We start from the raw sequence: 24,915 nt of genomic DNA, 5'->3' as shown, positions 1-24,915 counted from the left end.
AACTGATTTAATTGCCCCTATGGTAGGGACTTGACATTGTGGAATGGTGAAGAATGTGGCATCTGGATTATTAGAAATTCTAGCCTGGGTCTCTATACCAGCTCTGTCATTCTCTTATGTTATCCTTTAATTGATCCAGTGAGTTTACTCTGTGCTGCTTATTAGTATATTTTTGCCTATTACTTGCTGATAATCAAGTCGAAATTAAGGTTCAGAAATAGGGGGAAATGTTTTTCTTTTCATTGATCTAACAGTCCAGGGAAAGTAGAAAAGGATCTATAGCCACAAGTAGTCTGAGCTAGAAACTAGCTCTTTGTCCAAAAGGTTTTTATTTGTGTGTGGTGTGGCCACCAATGCTGGGAGCAAGGTGCACAGTATTGGGCACTTTCTGTTCAGTGTTCCTTTCAACACTGAGACACCTGGGTTGGAACTGAATCTCTGGCCTCTTTGTGTTGATGCTAATATTCAGATATTGACATTTTGCTGTATCCCATAGCTTTGTCTCCCCCTTTCTCCCCTACTGCACCTACTCCCCATCCCTGTTCCTGATTTAAGGGACTTGAGTAACATTCTGCAGATGTCTTTTACTTAACTCCCAGCAGTCCCACTTAAAGGATGAAATGGGGAAATACTGTAAGTTATTCTCCACGCCTTTCTTTTCCCAGTTCTAGGTACACAATCCTATCTAATAATAGACAAATATGCAAATTTACCATACCTCCGACACACCCACAAGCCATGCCCACAAGCCATGCCCACCATCCAATCAGAGCGAGTATGCAAATTAACCCAAACCAAGATGGCTACAGCCACAGAGAGCAAGGTTTCCGCCTGCCCTTGTCAGGCCTAAGCCTTCACTCAAGCTACAAAGTTTCAATTATAGAAGGTAAACAAATTCAAACAAATGGCAGCAGAATGGAGCTTGAGAGAGCAGGCCAGGGTTGCCGCCGGCAACAGGGGAAGCAAAGCTTTCTTGCACACCCTGGCCGGGCTCACCCACTTAAGGGTACAAAGTTTCAATTGTAGAAGGTGAATTAACTGCCACAGAAATGGCTGCCGCCCCAGAGGGAGCAGCAGGCTTGGCTCCGCTCCAGGCTACAAAGTTTCAATTGTAGAAGGAAAATAAATTCCAGATACCAGGGCCTCCGCTTGGGTTGCCAGGGGGCGTGGCCAGCCTGCAAACCACCACAGGCCCCTCGCTCAGGCCGCCCCACGCCCCAAGGGAACCCCACCCTGATCAGGGACACTCTTCAGGGCAAACCAGCTGGCCCCCACCCCTGTACCAGGCCTCTATCCTATCTAATAAAAGAGTAATATACAGATTGATCATCACTGCAACACACAATACAGCTGCCCCCATGTGGTCAAAGATCCTGCCCCCATGTGGACACAAGATAGCCACCACAAGATGGCCAGCAGGAGAGGGAAGTTGGGAGGCACCCGGCCTGCAAGGGAGGGCAGTTGAGAGGAACCAAGCCTGCAAGGGAGGGCAGTTGGAGGTGATCAACCCTGCAGGAGAGGGCAGTTAGGAGTGACCAGGCCGGCAGAGGAGGGAAGTTGGGGGCAAACAGGCTGGTAGCAGAGTGGTTAGGGGGTGATCAGGCTGGCAGGCAGAAGCGGTTAGGGGCAATCAGGAAGGCAGGCAGGCAAGCAGTTGGGAGCCAGCAGTCCTGGATTGTGAGAGGGATCCCATATTGAAGAGGGTACAGGCTGGGCTGAGGGACAACCCCCCTCTATGCACGAATTTCATGCACCGGGCCTCTAGTATCCTTATAAAGTTGTTGGATATACAAATGATACTCTTCCCTTATTATCAACATAAGAGCAGGTTTTCTCCTATATCTACTATATGGTCATTTTAAAAGGAATCTAGAAGGGGAGCTAGATGCCTCTACTTGGGTTACCATCTTGGCTAAAATTGGTTGTCTTTTTCATAGTTTACCTTCATATCCCTTTTGTTTCTAAAGCAAAACAAATAAGATGAAGCCAACCAAATGCTAGTTCTTCTAGTGAGAAATTCTTCAGGTATTCAGTGCCTTTCTATCATCCTCCCCTATAAAAAAAAAAAGAAAAGGTTCTAATACTATGTAAATCAAATAGTATTTTATCATTACAGGACCACATTTTGCATTTTCAAGCTTCACTGTATATACATTAAAATGTGTTAATTCCTTTTTAAGGAATTGAATGAAATAATTACAAGGTTTTAGGAGTGGAGCAATCAGTTCTTGTATATGAAGTCATAGTACGTCTATGTCTGGAATGGGAGATAATCTGTTTCAGTTATTTGAAGATGTCTAGAGATGAATTTGCAGAGAATGTATTAACTTAAATATTCCCCTCTCACTTCCCCTCACAACTTCCTAGGAGCCAAAGTCCATTTTTATTACCTTTTCTTTTATCTGCAACCCTTGTTCTGGAACTATTTTCTACTAGCCCCACTCTTCTTTCCTTTTCCCTGTCCTATCATGGAAATGACACCCAAATAAGAAATCATATCATCAAACCCCAAGTGGTATCTGCTGCCTCAAGTCCATGAGCATCTAAACTAGAGGGAAGAAAGCAGATTCCAATACTCCTGTATTTACTTAAATCAGAGCTTCTCAATAAAGGACAGGACCTCAAGCCTGTTTAGTTGGGGTGGGAACGGGTTTCAGTAACAAGAATGCCAATTTTAAGGAAATTACATTTAGGACCTTTAGAACTTTTGTAATTATGCATGTGGGAATGGTTCATGATTTCATGGAAAGTGGTCAATTTCTGTTATGTTTTGTAAAATTAATAAACCCTACTCCTTTGTGTGAACTTCCTTCTTATCTTTGTTCCTGATTGTTATACTCACATCTACACTAATAAAAGAGAAAGATGCAAATTGACCGTACCTCTGCGACACCCACCAGACAATCAGGAGTGAGTATGCAAATTAACCCAACAAATATGGTGGGTTAATTTGCATACACAGGTGCCAAGCGGCCGGGGGTGGGGCGGCTCCAAGCGGCCTGGGTCCCGGGGACAGGCGCCAAGCCTGCCACGCCCGCAGGCTCCCAGGACCATTGCCACGCCAAGCCACACCCACAGGCTCCCGGGACCATCGCTGGCCCCGGGAGGCGAGGGCAGCCCTGCAGCTTGATTGTAGACAGCAGGGCCTGCTTGGCCATCACCAGGGCAACCCAGGAGCAGGCAAGTGCAGCCCACAGGCAGCACCCAGCAGGGCCTGCTTGCCCATCACCATGGTGTGGAGCAGGCAGGCCCCACAGAGAGCAGAGAACCATGGGGAGTGGCCCTAAGCCATCAGTAGGACATTCCCTGAGGGCTCCCAGGTTGGAGAGGGTGCAGGTCGGGCTGAGGGACCCCCCCGACCCGTGCACGAATTTCATGCACCTGGCCTCTAGTATGTGTATGTCACTGGATATGTTCTGGATTTACTTTATATAGTTTTTTATTAAAGCACCCTTTCCACCTCTCTCCATTACTACTGCTGCATCACTAGCCCAAGCTCTCGTTAGTTCTTGCCCGAGCTATAGCAATAGCCTTCTTGCTGATTTCCCTGTTTTCTCCCTTGCCCATTCATAGTCTGTTCCCCACACAATAAGCAGAGCAGTGTTTTTAAAAACATAAATCCAAGCCCTCATCTTGTCCATAAACCCTAACACTACATGGCTGCCTCTCCTTTCTCCTCTCCCTCGAACTCACCGCACCTTAGTCACACCAGCCTTCTTTCTTTCCCTGCAGCTCAACAAAGTCATTTTGCACGTTGAGAATAATAGAGTCTTGGCTAAAATTGGTTGTCTTTTTCATAGTTTACCTGAACTGGACTCCCTTGTTCTGAAAGTTGTAACTATATAATTTCTTTTCTCATTTAAAGGCGCTATAATCAGCCTCCAGGTTCCTCCTTTATAGGTTCCACTGTACAGACACAAGAATTAGAGAATCTTGTTAGATAATATTTTCCCAGGCTGCATCAAGTGAAACTACAACTGCCCCACGCCTGCTCTTCTGGAAAGTTACTGTATATCCTCTATGGAAAAATACAGCAAATCTCTTTTATAGACTTTGAACTAGCATATTAGATGGTTCTCACACTTTATTAAAATGTACAGTAAAATGTATAGTGCCCGGCACTCTCCAGCTTGTTATACCCACTTAAAGTGCTCCATTACCTAACTAGCTAGAGGAGAATAATGATTTATTACATTTTATAAATTATATTCAAAGTGAAATATCAGTTGTTGATTGTGTTCTTTTCATTTTCGTGGATAAGTGGAGTCACAGTGGATTTACTGTTCAGTTTGTATTTACATCTTTAAATCTTGTTTGGGCTCTGGTTATCTCCTGAATCTTTCTTAGCAACAGTCAACCTACCATCCTGATTGACCATCTATTTTCTGTTTCTTTTTGTTATTTTATCTGTATTAAATATCTGAGAAGATAAAAATAAAGGAACTGTCTGGATTTGTATTTTATACATGCTGTATGTCTGTAGCATTTTTTCTTCCAGGTCCAGTAAAACAGTGGTATTTGAATCCACATTAATTTTCCATCTCCATGTTTCTCCTTCAAGTTATCTCCTGCCAGGAAAGCAGAATTATAGCTAAAGATATATCATTGTAGCATTACTGTTGCTCTCACTGACAATTGCTACTCAGTCTGATCATAACAAAATTTGATATTGGGTGTACATTTACATTATCCCAGAGCACAAGTAGATAATTCTTCAGTGTCCCATGGCAGAACCCCCATATTCACGCTCTTTACAAGCAATAGAGAAGAATGGTCTACCGTCATGGAAATGTGCCTAGCGCCACTCCATAGATTCTCCCTCTCTAGATATGTGAAAGCAAATAGTGACTCTGGGTGACCCTCATCCCTTGGGATTTCATGTTTCATTGTGTTCTAAGTTAAATAACACATGTGCCTGCTTTAACAGTACCTTTGGTCTATGGTACAGTTTATCATCAGCCTTGATAAACTGGATATCCGATGAACTCAAAGTGAGACATCATTTTAAATAAGTTTTAACTTTGAGTTTTAGCTATTGATGGAATACTGGAAAGTCAGTGACGACTTTCCCTGTGAAGTAGTAATGGTAACGGTTGAAGCTTGTTTATATTTCTAGAGCCTTTCTTTGAACCCTAAGTATTTTATAGATATTAACTAGTCCTAGGAAATTCTCTGTACATAAAAAGGCAGTGTCTCCTTTTTTTTAGGGGGGTATTAATGCCCACACTGCCTAAGTGAGTTGCCCAAGGTCACTCAGTGAGTTGTTGGTAAAGCCAGAAATAGAATCCAAGTCTCCTGACTCCCAATTCAGTTCTCTATCCTCGCTATAGTTTTCTATCCTCTATATACCCCTGCTGCCTCTCATGGGAAAAGAAGTTAATCTTCCAGCTATTAATAGCCACCAAATTGGTGGTAGCAGCACAGTGGAGAAAAGTAACTGTCTTTATACTGCAGCATTAGTATAAAAATATCTGGTAATGGAAAATTTGACAAATGTCATGTTAAAGGTAGTGGAAAATTATTTTAAGATCTGGATCTCATTTATCTAGTTCTCAGAAAAGTAAAATTTCTTAGTAGAACAGGGATCATATTTTTCTTCCTGTTTTTAAATTGTATTTCCTAGAGGGTAATTGTCAACCTAGCCATAGCAGAGCCTATTGTCAACTAACTTAAAAAGAATAATGCATGTACTGTTGGTGATTGCTATAAGTATATTTTCTAACTTGGAAAGTTTGAATTGCTTTATTGAAATACTATATCACACTAATTTTATTCGGCTTTCAGTGTTATTGTTATATAATAAAGCAAATATAATATCAGTTGAGAATTTTATTGCATGATTTGAAAACATGGGCAGAAGTGCATATTATAGTTTCTTCCCTGGACAGTACACTGCAAAGTTACTTCATGTGGTATCATAAAGTTCACCAGAATGAAATAGGCAGAGCAGAAAAAATAGTTAAGAAATACGATATATAGGCACACTGCAGCTGATCAATTTATTGTTATGTATATAACCAGGTCATTACTCTGTATATTTAAAAAAAAAAAAGGTGCTTGAGATGTTTATGTACTTAAATATTAAAACATGTCAAGTATGGTGGGAATTTACACCTGAGTTTAAACAAAACAATTTGTCTCTTAATTTTGAACCAATAAACAAGAACTCTCCTACTAAAAATCTCTATACATTATATTTCTATTTAAAGATTACTATAAGGCTTAATTAGAAGAATCACACGGTCAGAATTATGTGTAAGTGTAAGAGAGGTGGGATTGGTGGAGATTGGAAAATGCAAGGAAAAGGTAAAAATATATATATATATATCTTGTTATTTGAGACCCAGGTGACTGAAAAGATAGTGGCAAGAGGATAATTACAAATAAGGGAGTATAGAATATGAAACCTAGAGGGTCAAGTACACATCCCTGGGAAAATGTATACATTTACTGGATGGAGGAAACAGAAAGTAACACATGCTGGAGAAGTAGTAGGGAGATCATTTTGAAAAGCTACAGAAGTTGTAGGATTAGGGCCTAGAAACGTTTATTAAACTTGGTACAAGCATTTGGGAGGCTTGCTTTTACAGAGGGATAAAGGTCAAATAAGAGTACTCTGAACTCTTCAAATTAGGTTTATTTATCTTTGGTATTAATCTAATTTTTGCAAGCCTGTGAATTATTATGATACAGGAAATAAGCCACCAGAATGCTTAATTAATTACTATGTGGTATAGTTACAGGTACAATCCTTTCATTCACCTTGGATTTCATTGGTTATTGCATTCTCTTTGCTTTAGACTAGACATTCACTCAATTAGTAATAAACTGGTGATATTTTACCATAGAACAAGTTATAATACTCAATGCCTAAAAATGTTGCATACTTTATTGTTGTCTTAAACCAAATCAAACATGAAAGCTGGAAATTGCTTGTGAATTTTATTGAAATTACTTGGAAATTTGTTTTCATGATTATTCAATATTTCAAGATAGCTATATCTCTGAAGTAATATTTATATTAGCCATATGTTATTTATTTTCTGTAATAGAATCTCTATAAAGTTATTAGCAATAAATGATTTTTTTTCCTTTCTAACTTATTTTCTTTCAAATTTTTATGATTTGGCAGAAAATGTGCTTTATTATCAGTGTTTTGTTTTGTTTTAATCCTCACAAGGATATGTCTTTATTGACGAAAGAGAGGCAGAGAGAGAGAGAGAGAGAGAGAGAGAGAGAGAGAGAGAGGCAGAGGCAGGCATCTATCAGTTGCCTTCTGTACATGACCTGACTGGGAATCGAACCTGTAACCTTTTGGAATATGGGACAACACTCCAACCATCTGAGCCACCCAGCCAGGGCTTGGTCATATTTTTTTTTTTTAACTAATGGGATTATTGGAAAACTTTACACAATGCAATATACAGATGATATATCATTGAAATGTACACTTGAAACCTATATAATCTTATTAACCAGTGTCACCTTAATTAATTTAAAAAACTATTTGGGCAACATTATTGAGATTCTTTTTAATTTTGTTGAACAGGCACATCTTCAAGTGAATCTAATCTGCTTAACAGTCCTTCACAAAAAAGAACTCGAAGAAAACTAATGTCTTCTCCCTTGAAAACAGAACCTACCCAAAAGTCTGCACTGTCTGAAAGTATACAGCTCAATGATTCTTTCAGCCAAGAACTTCAGCCTATTGTGTATACCCCAGAGGGCTGCAGAAAACCTTTGCAAAATCCATCTACAGTGACCTTATTAAAACCATCGTCTTGTACTACGAGTTTTCAGGCCATCGGCTCAAATATATACAGTGAGAATTCTCTGAAAATATCATGTGAAGTAGATCTTCCTGTCAGCAGGAGAAAAGAATATAAACAGGAGGATTTGGACTCTATGTTTACTATATGTGAAGACACCAGGAGATTGAACAGCAAATTACCTGAGCAACAGTCGGTATCAAACAATAACATTGTACAAAGGTATAGAAAAAGAGTACTTGTTGACTTTTGTCCTTTTTTTGGTAGCCTTTAAACTATTAGCTTTTTTTCCCCCTTTAGTTATATTTGAAGTGTATTTCATATATCAATTTTAAAGTTTTTAATTTGATATCTTAAATTGATGGACCCTCTTTAGGCTTGAAGAGACCTTAACATATATATGTAGTTTGTTCTTCATGCTGAAATCAGGCTACAAGCCATCATTGAAAGATTATCATGCTGATTATTATTCACTAATATCTTCAATACAGGAAATTTCACAATTTCTATTGATGTTTAGCAAACCTCAGCATATTCTGAAATAGTCTTACGTCTAAGGTACGGTTGACTACATGTCATCCAAGCACACATACCCTTCTCATTTCATCTGTATTATCACAACTAATCTAAATATGGGGAGAATGACACCTTCACCTTTTTCTGCTGTTCAGAATGCAGAAAGCTGTCTATGGTGTAAAAGTGAGAAAAGAAAATCCCAGAGTAAGCAAGGGAAATTTTATAATATAATGTTTTCCTCTATATAGTAATATGAAATGGTATTCCAGTTACATAAGTGGATGGCCCCACTCTGTAGTACAGATCAAATTGCTTTTTATTTTTTGTTGATATACAGGCTTGCCCCTGCCTCATTCTCAGTGAAACATCCTCTGCCTGTACAAAGCATAGTACCATCCTACATGGCCATGACCGCTGCTGCCAAAAGGAAACGGAAATTAACAAGGTACGATTAAACAGGAGCTGGCTCAGACTTCATATTTACATAAGATCACCTTTATCCTTTGTTTCCTGCAGTTCTTCTTTATTTCTTATAATTAAACTGTTAATCCATATTTAAGCATACATATAATAAATTTCTCTGAATGCAACACTGGATTTATATTATCAAAGGGAGATCTTGATAAAGCCAAGTATTTCACTTGACATTTGCATAAAGTATTCCATGTTTCAGATTATTAAAAATAAATTTAAAGTCCCTGGCCTTCAAAAATGTCATTTAATTTTAACTTCTGGTACAATTTTTATTCATTTGGTATGTTTCCTTTTAGACATTAACGAATTTATTATGTTCTAAAATTACATTATTTTAATGGGTTTTAATATATGGCTGAAATGTAATGAGTAAAGAGACTTCTGTTTCTAAGCTATGACACTGTAGCTTGTATTGATCCAAGCTACCCATCAAAAAAACGTTTATGAAGTTGATAAAATACAACTAGTAGCTGCTTGACTGGCACTGAAGAATAACCAAGGCAGCCAGGATTTGAGTGTTTCAGATCCCAGAGAAAAGGAAAGTAAGCTGTAGAGAGCCTGTCCTTCTCTGCCTCTTTTCCTTTTAGCACTTAACAATTTGTGGCATTATGTGGAGGCCAAGCATAAAATGGGAGCCTGCAGGTTATCAGCCATCACACTGCCCTAGGGACACAGAATCCTTGTGTGTAGCTTTTGCCCTCCAGATATTTATTTGCCAAGTTTTAAACTCTGTGGAGTAAGAGTTCAGGAAACCAAGCTGAAGGTAGCTGCTAAGAGACTAACATATTAAGCAGAGTTTGGACATTCTTATGAGACTAGGACACAAGAATTCTTGTTCCAGAGTCATCATGGAGAAAGAGCTGTTAGACACCAGGATTTTATTTGAGATCCCTGAAGGTCTGTGGTCCAAGACTAGGGCAAACTGGAAATAGACCCATTCTTAAAAGCCTAAAACAGACCTTACACCAGCTCAGTCACTTTTCGGATTAAGGTGATCTATTCTGCCTGCTTGCCAGAAGAAAATTATGGTTTTTCATACACTATGTTTAGTACTGAAGCAAAAATTACGAAGTATGCCAGGAGACACCAGGACCAAATGACTGAAAATCAAGAGAAGTAAAATTAGAGAGGCAGTGATCCGTAGTGATGCAGATATTGAGATTATCAGATAGGGAACTTTAAAATTTGAACTGTGATTAACAAAATGTTGAACAAAATAGATGATAATTTTCCAAAGAACTATATTCTATTAAAAATTAATCAAATGTGTACTCTAGAACTGAATAAATAGAATTATTGAAATTAAGAACTCAATAAACTATTTTAACAGATTAGGCACAGCAGAAGAGAGTTGATTGAACCAGAAGATAGATTGATAGAAAAAAAAGCCCAACCTATGTACAAAAGGATAAAAAGATAGAAAATATAGAGAAAACTGAAAGAAATATGGAGCACAAGGAAAAATTTAGGATACAAGGAAAATGAAATAAGGGACACCTGTATGTATTTTTTAAGTTCCAGAAGAAATAAGAAAAAGAATGGTGGAAACTAGTATTTGAGAGTATGTTGACTAATAATTTTCCATAACTGACAAAAGATAATTCACAGATTCAAGAACCATTGCAAACCACAAGCAGCACTCGTATAAAGAAAAATATACCTTTGTACATAGCAGTAAAATAGCTAAAAGTCAAAGGCAAGGAAAAAATTGTAAGCACACTGAGTTATATAACATGAAGTCTATTTTATATAGTCTTTATATCCTGCAACATTAAATGCAGTGATGAGATAGTTGTATTTTAAAATGGGTCTGGCTTACTCTCCCTTTTATTTTGACATGTGGTTGTGGGGAAAAGAGTGTAAGATCTTAAACTTAAACCTCTTTTTAAGTTTCTCATTTTCCACCATGGACCTAGTCTCATCTGGGCTAATGTAAACAGATTTACAAAAAGCCTGTTGATTTGTCCACCATAGAGTATCATCTCATAGGTTCATTTAGGATGTACCCTTTTCCCTCCAACCAAAGTACAACAGGCCTTTGGAATATGTGCACTAAAAACTCATGGATTGTTTTTTTTTTAATGTCTGCCTATCTGTGACATTTTAAATTTTGTATTTTGCTATGGCACAAATTTGAATTGTGTAATTTGTCTGGCTCATGTATGGGAATCATTCACCTTCAACTGTGACTAATTTGTGTTTTCATCCATCTAATCACTAATTTTCATTGTGTTGATTGTGTTATTTCAATTAATTAATGTTGGTGACTTCTTGTTCTTCGCTGGTAGCAACCTCTGTTGTGTTAATTTAGATGTGGCAAAAGTTTATAGGTAAGAATATTTTTAAACTATAAACATAGTCATTATCAAAATCAAAAGTCCAGGTATGTAATGTGTATTTGGAGTGCTTTTAGATGTTACCAGGCTTCCACATGAGCAACTAATATTGTGAAATAATATTAAAGAACACATAAAGAGCCGAAACCGGTTTGCTTCAGTGGATAGAGCGTCAGCCTGCGGACTGAAAGGTCCCAGGTTCGATTCCGGTCAAGGGCACGTACCTTGGTTGTGGGCACATCCCCAGTGGGAGGTGTGTAGGAGGCAGCTGTTTGATGTTTCTAACTCTCTATCTCTCTCCCTTCCTCTCTGTAAAAAATCAATAAAATATATTTTTTTTAAAAAAAAGAACACATAAAGAAAGTAAGATTACTCATAGCCTATTAATTGCTCTATTACATTCCCTCTGGTATCTGTAATTAGATCCTGGCATTAACTATGGTTAAAAGAGATTAATGGTAGAAATGTACATAATTACCTTTTTTTCTTCTTTTTCTCCAATTAAATCTACATGAGCTTGAAAGTAATAAACTCTGGTATTTTCCACTTAGCAGCTTTATGTACATGTTTAGGTGTGTTTATATTCTAATATAATTTTTGAAGGTGAAAAAGAAAAGGATACATGTATTTAGTTATTTTATTTTTTGAGTATCAGTTTTTCTCTCTGAAAAAAAAAAAATTATAGTCCAAAAGCACTGAATATTCAAAAAACCTACCAGCCTGGATTTTTTAGTTACTAGTTAAATGAGAATATTAAATTTTTAATCATTTCAATTTGTTTAATATCACGGTAGCAGACTATTTTAACTAAATCAGTCTACCAAAGACATAAATACAATATATACATATGTAAAATTTTACTTATAAATTAAATTAGAGTTTTTGGGTTTTGTTTGCTTTATGTTTCTTTGATTGGTTGTTTTGTTTGTTTGTTTTGCAATCTTTCTCAACATCCCGAAATGGTCTCACTCCTTCCCATACATTTTTGGTTTATTTTGAAAGATGTCTAATAATTTCAACTAGAAATTATCTCAGCTGAAAGAATATGAGATGCTTTATGTCTGTTAAGCAGTAGCATTCTTCCTATGTAAGAGAACAAACAGTTAAATCCTAACTTGTTTATCCTCACCCAAGGACATTTGATTTTTTTAAAGAGAGGGAAGGGAGAGAGAGAGAGAGAGAGAGAGAGAGATACATCTATGTGAGAGAGAAACATTGATCAGTTGCCTCCTACATGTGCCCTGTAAGGGGGTTGGGGGGGGGATTCAAACCCACAATCTGGGTATATATGTGCCCTGACTGGGAATCAAACATGCCACCTTTCGGTGCATAGGATGATGCTCCAACTAAATGAGCCACAATGGCCAGTGCCCTAATTTTTATTAATAGTGTGGAAATATATCAGGCACACAACTAGGAAGATCTTTAGCTTTCTTCTCAATGTAGTCTCTACCATAATTTGAATTTGGAATCATATACTAATTTTAGGTGTGTTTTCTTTTTTAATTTAATGATGTGACAATTTTATAACATAAATGTTAAACATTTAATCAGTGGACTATTTTATCTAAATCCATTAAATGTTTTAGTGTATTTTACTTATACGTAAATATACAACTTATCTAATTAGGCTTTAATTTCATTCTATATAAATATGAGTTTTATTCAGATAATTTTATTCAAAAGCTTAATTTTTCAAGTAAAAATCTGTAAGTAAAATACAAAGGTCCTAAAACAGGCTAAAGTGAAGAATCCACAAAATAATAAAGACAATTTTAAGATAAGTAAATTGTAAGGAAAAACAACACTTGTCAAAATTAACCAATGACGCTGACCTTTATACTTAAAGAAATAAAATCACCAAATGACCAAAAAAGAATTTTTGCCTTAGACAACTGATATGCATATTATCAGAAAAGGATGTTTAGTATATTTTTACGGAATTATATTGACTTAGTTTATTTAACACCATTTAGGAATACAGTATTTCTACAACTGATTGGCTTACTTGCATAACACTAGTACCTGTTTGTAACCGTTCGGGGAGGTAGGTATCATTTGCATTCTTGAACAGAGTAGCACAGTCACTATTAGGAACACTATAATCATCTCTCTTCCAGACTGAATGAGGTACATAGGTTGAGTTAATTCCCCAAGCGTTCAGTGTGCTCATGCCTATTTTTTTTTTTTTTTTTTTGCTGTCATTAAATTGTCATTTCTGACTACTTTATTTGAGCATATAACGAGCCCATCTTCTGCCTATTCCATAAACATACAGCCACATCAGTTTACCACATGATTAAGATTGCCAGAAGATCACATTGTTGCCATAAAAGGGAAGCCTCCAGTTGTTAATCTGACTGACTATCAAGTTAATATCAACTTGTAAAATGCTATATAACTACTAGGCAGAAATTCCCTAAAATTAGCTTATTTGAATCAGTGTGGAGAGGATCAAGCTTTAACAAGGTAAGATTAGGGGTCCAGCAGGGATCGGTTTATTCTGAATCCCCAGTCTTACCTTGTTAAAGCTTGATCCTCTTAGGGGCTTCAAAGATTTGGATTGCTCTTTTTCCGGGCCCAGATCAAACTCATCTCATCCACAGACTCTTTTGTGTTTCTTTCTTCTTCTAAACTCAGGAACCTACAACTCCTTGTAGTTTGAAAACCTGTGGCACTGTATTTTACTCTACCTTGTATTATTTTATGTATTTGTCTTATTTTCCCCCCTCCCCACCATAAATCCATTACATTCGTTTTCAAGACAGGAGTTGTCTGTGCCTTACTTATTTGTATATCCTGTAACATGAGGCCATGACAGGTGTTTAGTACGTCCATTCAAATCGAGTTAGAAATTTAACCCATTAATAATGTGAGATTGATATAAATTTTTGAAGATTAAACAAATGAAAGTTAAGTCCATTCATTTCAGTTTCTATAATTGCTATAATCAGAGAGACTCAGTCTATTACCGTGTTTTGATTTTAAAACAAGGTTTCCAGACAATCTTCTTTATATTCCCCAGATTATGGTTCTTGCTCCAGATTTGTAATATGAGCCTAGTTTTTCACTCCCAGTGTGCTCCTTGTCACTACACTTTGGATAACAGAGCTTGCTGGTATTCCAGCAGAACCCCTGGAAGTGTTCTGCTAACAGAATTTTGCTTGCACCTGTACTCAAAATCTCTGATTCGAATAAAAATTATTAAAATCACACAGCTATATTTCTCTATGGGCCAAAAATGTATTTAGCACCTCCAATTACTTCTATGGGATTTTACAACTTAATACTCTAGTATTTTACTTTATCTTTAGTCTTTATTGCATGTAGAATATGTATTAAAACTTAGAGACATAAAACATGCTTTACTAAAATAAAAAAATTTTCTCTCAAGTTCTGCAGCAAATACTTTAACTGCTGAGGAAAATTCTGGATTTGCCAAACGTGTTCGACAAGATAATTCAAGCGATAAGCACTTACAAGAAAACGGACTGGCAGTGGGTATGTTTGAGCTCTTACTTTGATATTTAATAACATACTTACCTAATACATGTATAGTACTGTAGTATTTTCATAAGACTATCCTTTTATCTACTCATCACCTTTATTACATGGTAAGTATGACTATCATGTTGTAAATGAGAAAACTTAAGACACAAAATGAAAACACTAAGCTAGTACTGCACAGATACTTCACGATAGAGCCAGAACTCAGAATCCTATCTCTAAAACTATAATCTGCATCTCTCTAGTTTTCTATACTGCTTCACATGGTGGAAGAATTAGTAAATAATTGAACTAATTAATTGAAAATATTAGCGAAAGGTGTTGTTTAATAGGTTGTGATTAAATATATTTTATAGATGAACTATATCTACTTGAAATTTTTCCATTACCCTCTTATTCTTGATCATCTGGCCTCAGACTCACTTGTGCAATTACAGCCAGGCTCCAGTACCTAGTTATAATCATGTTGTAACTCCCGTTAGCAGGTTGAAAAGATGCTGATGGGATGAATACATCCTCTCAGTTACATTTGGGGGTGACAGGAGTCCATGTCAACAAAACCACATCCTCAGTAAAACCAGAAGAGATAGTGCCACTCAGTTTCTCCCCCTTGGTGTCCAGGCTTCTGTTTCCCTAGCACTCCAGTTCCTAGACTTCTTCAGGAAGTATGTGTTTACACCCACTATGTGCTAGGTTCTGTGATGGATACAAACATCATTAAGAACCAGTTTGGTTCTTCTCTAAAGGAACTTAAAATCCTAGCACTTGGAATTTAAAGGGGTTTCATGAGATAACAAGTGTTTCTAAGAAAACATGAAAACTATTGCTCTTTCATCACAGTAATATTACATTTCTTAATAGCTTTGCCAAACTGCTTTGATACATCCTTACTTCTTGTGGTAGCCAGTGGCGGTTGTTTACCTTAAGTTCAATGGAAATATCTTTTATGCAAATTTAAAACTCAATAAAGTAAAATTTACTATGTTTATTTGGTTTATCATGCCATATTTAATAATGCTTAGCAGTGTGTACATGGCAGTTGGTGTAGATATGTGCTGCCCCATGAATCTCCTGAAAAAATTCTCCAGGAAGTCATAATTCTGCAACAAAATGATGTTTGTGATAATCGTCAAAGATAAATTGGGTTTTCTAATATGCTTATTTTCTAATAATATAAAATAATCTATTAGATTATCAAGTATCTCATGCGTAAAAAGAGATGAATTAAAAAATATATGCTATGGAGAAAAAAGTAGGAGATGATACTAAACTACAGTGCTTTCCAAAGAAAAAAGAAGAGCGAAAGCCAGGTTAAAGAATGATTTGTCATCAGGATAATTCACTACAACTTCAGTTTGCAATATGGAGAAATTGATTTCTAAAAGTAGAATGAATGGTGACTATTCTTTATGAATGATGCTTTTACCATATTTATAAATTTTCTTATTTCTTCTCTAGAATATAAAAGAAACATCCATAAAGCAAAGGCAAACATGGTCAGAAAGTTTGGAAGAAGCATTTCAAAAGGAAATCTAAGATAAATCACTTCAAAATCAACAGACAATAAATGGACAGCTCTGCTTTTAAGAGGGTTTGTTACCAGCACCCTTGCAGAAACGTACTTAAAGTTTTTGAAGAAGACCAGCTTAAAACTAGCTTTACCAAAATAGCTTCAGCAAGTGGAAAATGAAATTCCTTCACTTTTGTTCTTTTGTATTCTAAGCAACTAAAAAATTTTAACAGAAAAGGTTATGTTTTAAGTTTCTAAAATATTGGCTACCTTTTAAAATCCTACGTCATCATGTTGGTAGCTCATTTTTGCTATTCTGCAGCAGGTTGATTAAGTAATTTTAAGAAAACAATAGTGAGTTAAATATCATTACTGCTTTTTGAAAATCAGGAGAATTTAGTGGTGATAAAATTATGGCCCAGGATATATTTTGTCTTACATTATTTTAATCATATATGTGACTTTTCTTTGCAAAAATGTTTTGATGTTCAAATGTACATATATGTTGTAAATATTATTTAAATAGTCTTCATGAATAAAATACTAATATTGTTCCATACTACTTAGTATATTAAAGTCATAGGTTTTATAATGTTCGCTTTTGTGTCTCGTTACTACCCCTTACACACTTTGAACTATAGCATATAAAATGTGAACTTTGTAGATTTGTATTTCAAATTACATCAAGATATATGGCACTAGAATCAAGGAATGAAAAGAATCCATAGTTTCTTTAATGATAATGAAAAGATGTTTTAATTATTCCTTTTAGTACCATAGGAAGTACATGGAGCTACAGCTTAATTATATCTCCCTGTTCCCCTGCATTGCTTGGCCTGTTTATCTCCTGAATACAACAAATATTTGGTTAAATGTGCTTTTAACTTTATATGGCCTAGGACTGTCCCATCAAAGCAACATTCAAAGGTTTTACTACAGAAATGTTAATGTCTCATTACCAGGTGTTGTCCTAAACCCCACTGGTGGTGATATATAAGAACAATACATGAACTATGTTGCCTTTCTAAAAAAAAAAAAAAAATTTTAATTCTGATCTACCCATGTGTATTTCATATTATAGTTTATTTTTTTACTTAGCAATGAAGAAAAAGACTCTTGGCAATGTTAAGTAATATGCCAAAGATCTCACAACTAGACAGTGGCAGAGTTGGGATTTTGCAATAAGGTTGCTGTAAAGAGTTGCTGCTATTCCTATACTATACACTGCCTCCATCTACAGTGGGCTAATACTCTGCATGTGCATAACTACAAAAAGTATCCACTATAGAAAATGAATTCCATTCCCATGGTCACCTGTGATTTGCTAATTTATTTGGGGAAAAATTTAGTCAATGCATTTTGTAACTATGAGTAAATTATATTTAGTTCATATTGTTTATATCAAAAAGCAGTTTACACTCTTATTAGTAAAGTATTAATAAAAGTCTTTAGTATCACTGAAAGTATTTACAATCCTACAGATTGCTTTTTCAAGGACTGTTTTGTGTCTTTTACAATCACAATAGCATATTATTTGTTGGATATTTACAACTTGCTCGTAAGTTGTTGTCAACTACTCAAGATATGTTACAAAATCACTGGTTATATTTGAATTTTTGTGTTAAGACTCCATATTCAAAGTCTGAAGACACAGCTTAGATACTAAGTCAAATATAATCTTGTGTTTCAGCAATCAGCACAAAACATTTGTTTTTGAAATACATATGTAGAGTACTAAGTTCTTTCTCTCCTGTAACTTCCCCCAAAAGGCAGTAGTTGACAGATAGTCCATACCTCTCAGAGTGAACGTCATTTAACAAACCACTCAAGCCTTGCAAATGGCAAGTTCTGCATAACAGCCACTATAGGGACTAGTTCATCAAGTTAAGAGCTGTCAGGAAAGGTTAGTTCTGATATATTTCTGTCACGTGTGTGTGTGCCTAAAGCATACTATATGAGACAAAATAAGCCAGGAGTCATAATTTTTTTAAAAGAAGTTCATTCTCATGCTTTCAAACAGATGGAAGATTAAAAGATGTCTGGTATAATTAAGAAGATTAGTAACATGACAGGAAAACTTCTTTGAGCAGGACTTTGGGCAAAGATATGTCCTCAGCCCCATTTCTCAACCCTATAGAGTATTCTTATCCTCTGAAGCTACTTCTCAAATATGAAATGTTAAGAATACTTTTTATTAAAAATATATTTTTATTGATTTCAGAGAAGAATGAAGGGAGAGAGATAGAAACATCAATGATGAGAGAGAATCATTGATTGGCTGCCTCCTGCAGACCCCCCACTGGAGATCAAGCCCGCAACCCAGGCATGTGCCCTTCACCAGAATGGAACCCAGGACCCTTCGGTCCACAGGCCGATACTCTACCCACTGAGCCAAACAAGCCGGGTGTAGGAATACTTTCTAATGCACCAACCTCTGCACACATTCCCTTTCCCATTTTCTTTTCATGTGGCTATTTCAGAATTACAGTATGTCTTTTATTATTATTATTTCCTCCTTTTCTTCCCCATAACAATTATATACATTCTTAACTCCCACCCCAATTATTATTCAGTTGAAAATGACCTTTCATTCAAGTACATTGCTCCCCTGAATTCTTCATCTATATATATAAAACCCTAATATGCAAATAGATCCAACGGCAAAACAACTGAACAACTGGTTGCCATGATGTGCGCTGACCACCATGGGGCGCACGCAGAACATGGCAGGCAGCAGTGGGCAGCAGAGCACGGAACACAGCGGGCATCAGCTGCGGCGGGATGGTGGAGCAGGTGAGCGGGGGTGCCAGACCAAGGCGGGGTGCCAATCACTGTCATTGGGGCAAACCTCTGGTTACTGAAAATTCTTTGCTCCCGCGCACCGCGGTCCTGCCGGGTGCTTGCACCTGCTGCCAGCACCTGCACCTGCTGCCGGTGCCAGCCCCACTCACACTCACTGCCAGCACCAGAGCTGCCGCTTGCACCCACAGCCAGCGCCTGGCACTGGCCCCGATTGCCCGGTACCATCAATTGCGAGCTGCAGCTGCCAGCCCCAATCGCCCCTGAGGCTTCTCCACCTCCCCCTGCTCCTGAGGGGCGATCAGGGCAGCAGCAGCCACTCACACCCGCTGCTGGCGCTGGTACCAATTGCTCTGTGCCATCAGCAGGTGCAAGCAGGGCCGGCACCATCAGAGCATGGGAGCAGTGGTGGTGGGAGCAGGACTGCGGCAGGAGGGGCCAGGCAGGGGCGTGGAGGATGGGCCGAGACCCACCCCTGTGCCCACCGCAGCCTTATGGCCCACAGTTCCTTTCAAGGTGCACAAATTCGTGCACTGGGCCCCTAGGATCAAATAAAAGCAGAAGAAACCATCAACAAAATGAAAAGAGAATCCAATGTATTCTCTGGAGAACGTATTTGCCAATGATACAACTGATAAGGGATTAATATATAAAGAACTTCTACAACTCAACATCAGGAAGACAATCTAATTTAAAAAATGGACAAAGGACCTGAGTTGACATTTCTCCAAAGTGAACATATAGATGGCCAAGAGACATGAAAAAATGTTCAACATCACTTCATCAGAGGGCTGCAAATCACAATGAGATATCACCTCATACCTGCTAGAATGGCTATCAAATCAACAATGCTGATAAGGATGTGGGGAAAAAAGGAACCCTTGTACACTATTGGTGGGAATGCGGACTTGTGCAGCCACTATGGAAAACAGTATGGAGTCTCCTCAAAAAAATTAAAAATGGAACCATCTTATGATCCAGCAATCCCACTCCTGGGAATATATCCTAAGAATCACAAAGCACCAATCAAAAAGTATATGCACCCCTATGTTCATACCAATGCTATTTACAATAGCCAAGATCTGGAAATAGCCCAAGTGTCCATCAGTAGATGAGTGGATAAAAAAGCTGTGGTACATTTACACAATGGAATAATGCACAGCTGTAAAACAAACAAACAGGGAAATCTTACCTTCTGAGACAGCAAAGATGGACCTGGAGATTATTATGCCCAGTGAAATAAGCCAGTCGGAGAAAGACAAATACCATGTGATATCACTTATATGTGGAATAATGAACAAAATAAAATGACAAACAAAATAGAAACAGGCATGGATACAAGGAACAGACTTAGCAATCAGAGGGGAGGTGGGAGGGAAAGACTGGGTGAAAGAAGGTAAACGGATTACCCAAAAAACATACGCATGACCCACAGACACAAACAACAGTGTGGTTGACAGCATAGAGGCATTAATTGCCTGATTAGTCTTTGGGCCTCATATTCTTATGGAATCCCTGTAAGTACATACATAATTAAATTTGGTTATTTTCTTTTGTTAATCTGTCTTATGTCATTTAAATTATTTGACCAGCCAGAAGAACTAAGGGGAAAGGGGAAAATGTCTTCTCTCCCACAATATATACCAAAACTTCAAACATGGTCCTCTGAGTTTCTGAATGAAATCACTCCCCATACACAGGTGACCCATAACTATGTTATCCAAGTAATTCCACTGGATTCCATCTTCTGAACACCAATCCTCAAGTTTCCATATTCAGTTCAAACACACCCTCTTCTATTATAATGATCAGTGTGGCACATTTTTTATGATTTTTAAAACATATTTTACATTATTGAAATGAACAATTTTTATATTACTCTTCTTCACCTATCCTATATAATAAAAGGCTAATATGCAAATCAACCAAACTGAGGAACAACCGGTCGCTATGATGTGCACTGACCACCAGGGGCAGACGCTCAATGCAGGAGCTGCCCCATGGTGGTCAGTGTGCTCCCACAGCTAAGCCAGAAGCCCTGAGCTGGGCTCATGGCTGGCTGGCGAGCGCAGCAGTGGTGGCAAGAGCCTCTCCCACCTCTGCGGCAGCGCTTAGGATGTCCAACTGATGGCTTAGGCCTGCTCCCGAAGAGCAGGCCTAAGCCATCAGTTGGACATCCCCCAAGGGCTCCTGGACTGCGAGAGGGCACAGGCCAGGTTGAAGGACCCCCCCTCGAGTGCACAAATATCATGCACCAGGCCTCTAGTTATATATATATATATGTATATATATATATATATATACATATATATATATATATGCCTAAGCGACCAAGTGACCAAATGACTGGTTGCTGTGATGTGCACTGACCACCAGTGGGCAGACACTCAATACAGGAGCTGCCCCCTGGTGGTCAGTGTGCTCCCACAGCCAACCTCCCACTGGCCCCCAGTCAGCCGGCCAACCTCCTGTGGCCCCTCCCTCTGGCCAACCTCTCGTGGCCCCAGCCAGGCCAAGGGGACCCCACCCGTGCACGAATTTGTGCACCAGGCCTCTAGTTTATCTTATAAAATTCCACCAGTTTTCCCTCATAAACATTCTTCCATCTTTTCCTAATATGCTTTCTTTTAAAAAGGCCAAGAATTGGAATCAACAGAGCTTGCCTGGCTGTCACTGGCACACTAGCAGCAAAGCCAGGAGACAAAAGGTCTCAAAAAGTGATACGCATGATGAAAGAAAGTAGAACATCCATCAGTAATTATAGTAACACTAGAGGCCTGATGCACAACATTCGGGCAAGAGACTGGGCCCTTGCAGCTGCGCCTTGCCTCGACCCTCCCAGCCCTGGTTTCATCCAGAAGGTCGTCCGGATGATCATTCTGCTGTTCAGTCTAATTAGCATATTAGCTCTTTATTCTATAGGATAGGCCCATGTAGCTTAGGCATCTTTCATGTGGATTTTTCCAAAAATCAGTGTTTAAATGCAAGCTAATGCTTCTGCCAAAGTCATTCATTTGGCTGTTGATTTGATAAAGCCACCCTGAGACTTTCCCACTAGAGTACAAATCATTCAAGCAATTGAGCACTATACTACTGAAGGTCCAAGGTCCATCATCTTGCCTTCAAAGCCTATAATGAGAGAGGCTTCCTTCTTGCTTACCTTTTGTTTTTGTTTTGTTTTAAAGCCTAATTAGCACTTAGTGGCACCCATTCAGCCAAAGATACTCTCTTAAATACTTTAAATACTTTGATGATTTTGACTCTGGGAAGCCTTGAGAACTAATTGAACTAGATAAACTGTGCAGGTGAATTTCAGCGCTTCTTTTAGACCAGTGGTCGGCAAACTCATTAGTCAACAGAGCCAAATATCAACAGTACAACAGATTGAAATTCCTTTTGAGAGCCAAATTTTTTAAACTTAAACTTCTAACGCCACTTCTTCAAAATAGACTCGCCCAGGCCGTGGTATTTTGTGGAAGAGCCACACTCAGGGGGCCTAAGAGCCGCATGTGGCTCGTGAACCACAGTTTGCCGATCACTGTTTTAGACCAACACAATACTTTCAATTCCTGTAACAGTAATTTTCCCTGGGAGTCTGCTTCCTCATGACTATGAGTTTAATTTTGTAGGAGGTATAGCCTAATGAACTTTTGGTTTTATTTAGTAGTCATTATAACTCCCTAGATCGACTCATTCTCCCTCCCAAAAAAGAAATGATGGATAAATATTCGTGATATTAAACATCTTTTGTAGGTATTGGGTCGGTTTCATCATCTTTCTTTCCCACTATTGGAAGTTAATTTTTAACTAAGGGTGGTGGGAAGTGATGGCTGTCAGAATTAGTTGGAACTGATTTCAAAATTCTCCATCTGTCAGTAGTTTAGCATCATTGCTCATAGGCCCAAGATGATACAGTTGATTGCATAGAAATGACATTTCCAGGTGAAATCCATTTACAAAAGTAAACTAATTCCCAGCAATGACCTTAATGACCATTAGAGTAAGTGCCTTATCAGCCAAAAGTGAGCTGCAAAGGGAAGATGAATGCCATCATTTGATTGGCATATACTAGATAAAATTTTTTTTTACTTTTTTTCCCAATTCATTTAATGCTCATTTAGAAATATACACCCAAAAGGACTTGATATTTAATTCCTTTATAAACTGTAAACACATCACAGTGGTATTTGGAGATCTTACAGACGTTGTCTGTAAACAGAAGTTGCTTCAAGGCATATTCCAGATAGTTGCTGGTGCAAAATTTTAGATACTTGAGTTCTTCAAATGGATGCCAATAATTTTTAACATTTGGATAAGAAATGTGTGTTCGGTACAGTGAATGTTATAAATGTTTACCTTTTAATGACTATCACAAAGACTATCTACAGAACACATTGGCAATATAGATTCTGAATTATGGACAGTTTTGTGATACCTTGAAGTGTATCCATATCTGAAACATACATGAAAATTAAAGACTCTGCAGTCTATTACATTATGCAATGCCAAAAGGAATGTAACCTAATACTGCACAACTTAACATGACTCAGCAGTGCAAGGGGCTTGGATTTAGAATATTTTTCAATTAGAAGTGTCATTAGAAAAAAAATGCTGGTGTGAGGGGAGGAGTTCCTATATAATCATTCTCCAGACTTTTACAGTTGTATCATCAATACACATTTTATATTCAAACATGTCTATGTGTGAAAGGGCCAGTCAGACTATCCGCAGGTATATATTTATAAACATTCATCACAGGTGAAATGGCAAAATAAATGAAAAGAAATTATCGATGCAAACATGAAACCACCTGTATCTCAGATGAAAACAAAAAGGTGAGTACAAAAATATCCATTGTAATTATTTATGAGGTAATCACACATTGAAACCTTAGATTGGACATTATAAAATTGCTTTGTATACCTAAGGTTTGTTCAGAAATGTCATTTATATTTATTTTACTTTACTAAAATCAGAGCCCATAGCCTAATAGGTTTGTATAGCCATAAATGTTGGGCAGAACCCATTGGCTTATTTGTAAATAAACTTGCATTTGAGCTATATCTATTTAGAGTGTGAAAAACAGGAAAGAAATTATTTCAGTTAAAAAAGAAGAAATCAGTATTTCATGTTCCATTACATTTTAGGCATGTGATAGTCATGGCAACAAGATTATAAACTCCATGATATCCAAGATCATGTTGCTTTTGTTCATCACTGTACCCCAACATCTAACACAGTACCTGGTGAAACTACTATTATCTCTAATTACCGAGTATAATCTTAATCAGAATTGAGAAACTGGTGTACTGTGGTTATTTGAATTTGGGATTTAACAGTTTTAAAGAAGTTTTTTATTTAAAGCCTTTTTGATGTTGACACTCGTTGAAAATTGATATTAGAACTTTAGCATAAGAAGGAATATTAGGAGTTTCTCATCTATCCTTTCATGCAGTGCTGGAACCCCTTCTATGGTCCTGAAATTTTTAATGGGTGGGAAGTTAGTTTCTTTGCAAAGAGAGCTCACTCCATTAATGGAACCCTTTGTTTGAAAGTTCTAACTCTGGAGACTGGAAAGTTATATAGTTCAAGTCCAAAGGCAGTCTGCTGAAGAATTCCTTCTTGCTTAGCTCCCTGAAGGGTTTTGGGCTAATCAGACCTTCAATGGATTGCATGAACCCACCCACATTACGGTAAGCAATCTAATTTACTCCAAGTCCACCCATTTAGATGTAAATCTTATTGAAAAATAGCCTCACAGAAACATCCAGAATAATGTCTGACCAAATACCTGGGCACTGTGGTCCAGCCAAGTTGGTACATAAAATTAACCACCACAATACCCAATAAGAAATCATATATATATATATATATATATATATATATATATATAATGCTAATTAGACCAGACAGCTAAATGACCTTCTGGAGGAAGCTGGGACTGTGAGGGCTGAGCCCCTTGCACAAATTTCGTGCATCGAGCCTCTAGTATGTGCGTGTATGT

The 24,915-nt window shown here is 37.6% G+C and overlaps 1 protein-coding gene across 1 annotated transcript in view; it reads left to right on the top strand.

Annotated features, from left to right (window-relative positions):
- The window catches only part of KIF18A (kinesin family member 18A), a 67,333-nt gene extending 50,777 nt beyond the window's left edge, over window positions 1-16,556 (top strand). Inside the window, exons 13-16 of the mRNA XM_008148946.3 lie at window positions 7,550-7,991; window positions 8,623-8,730; window positions 14,490-14,596; window positions 16,061-16,556. Coding sequence (XP_008147168.2) covers window positions 7,550-7,991; window positions 8,623-8,730; window positions 14,490-14,596; window positions 16,061-16,143 — 740 coding nt within the window. The 3' untranslated portion in view covers window positions 16,144-16,556. The remainder of the gene's footprint in view (window positions 1-7,549; window positions 7,992-8,622; window positions 8,731-14,489; window positions 14,597-16,060) is intronic.
- The last annotated feature ends 8,359 nt before the right edge of the window (window positions 16,557-24,915 follow it).

This window comes from Eptesicus fuscus, chromosome 13 (genome assembly GCF_027574615.1).
Source record: "Eptesicus fuscus isolate TK198812 chromosome 13, DD_ASM_mEF_20220401, whole genome shotgun sequence".
Classification (NCBI taxonomy): Eukaryota; Metazoa; Chordata; class Mammalia; order Chiroptera; family Vespertilionidae; genus Eptesicus; species Eptesicus fuscus.
This window is presented reverse-complemented; position numbering and strand designations above follow the sequence as displayed.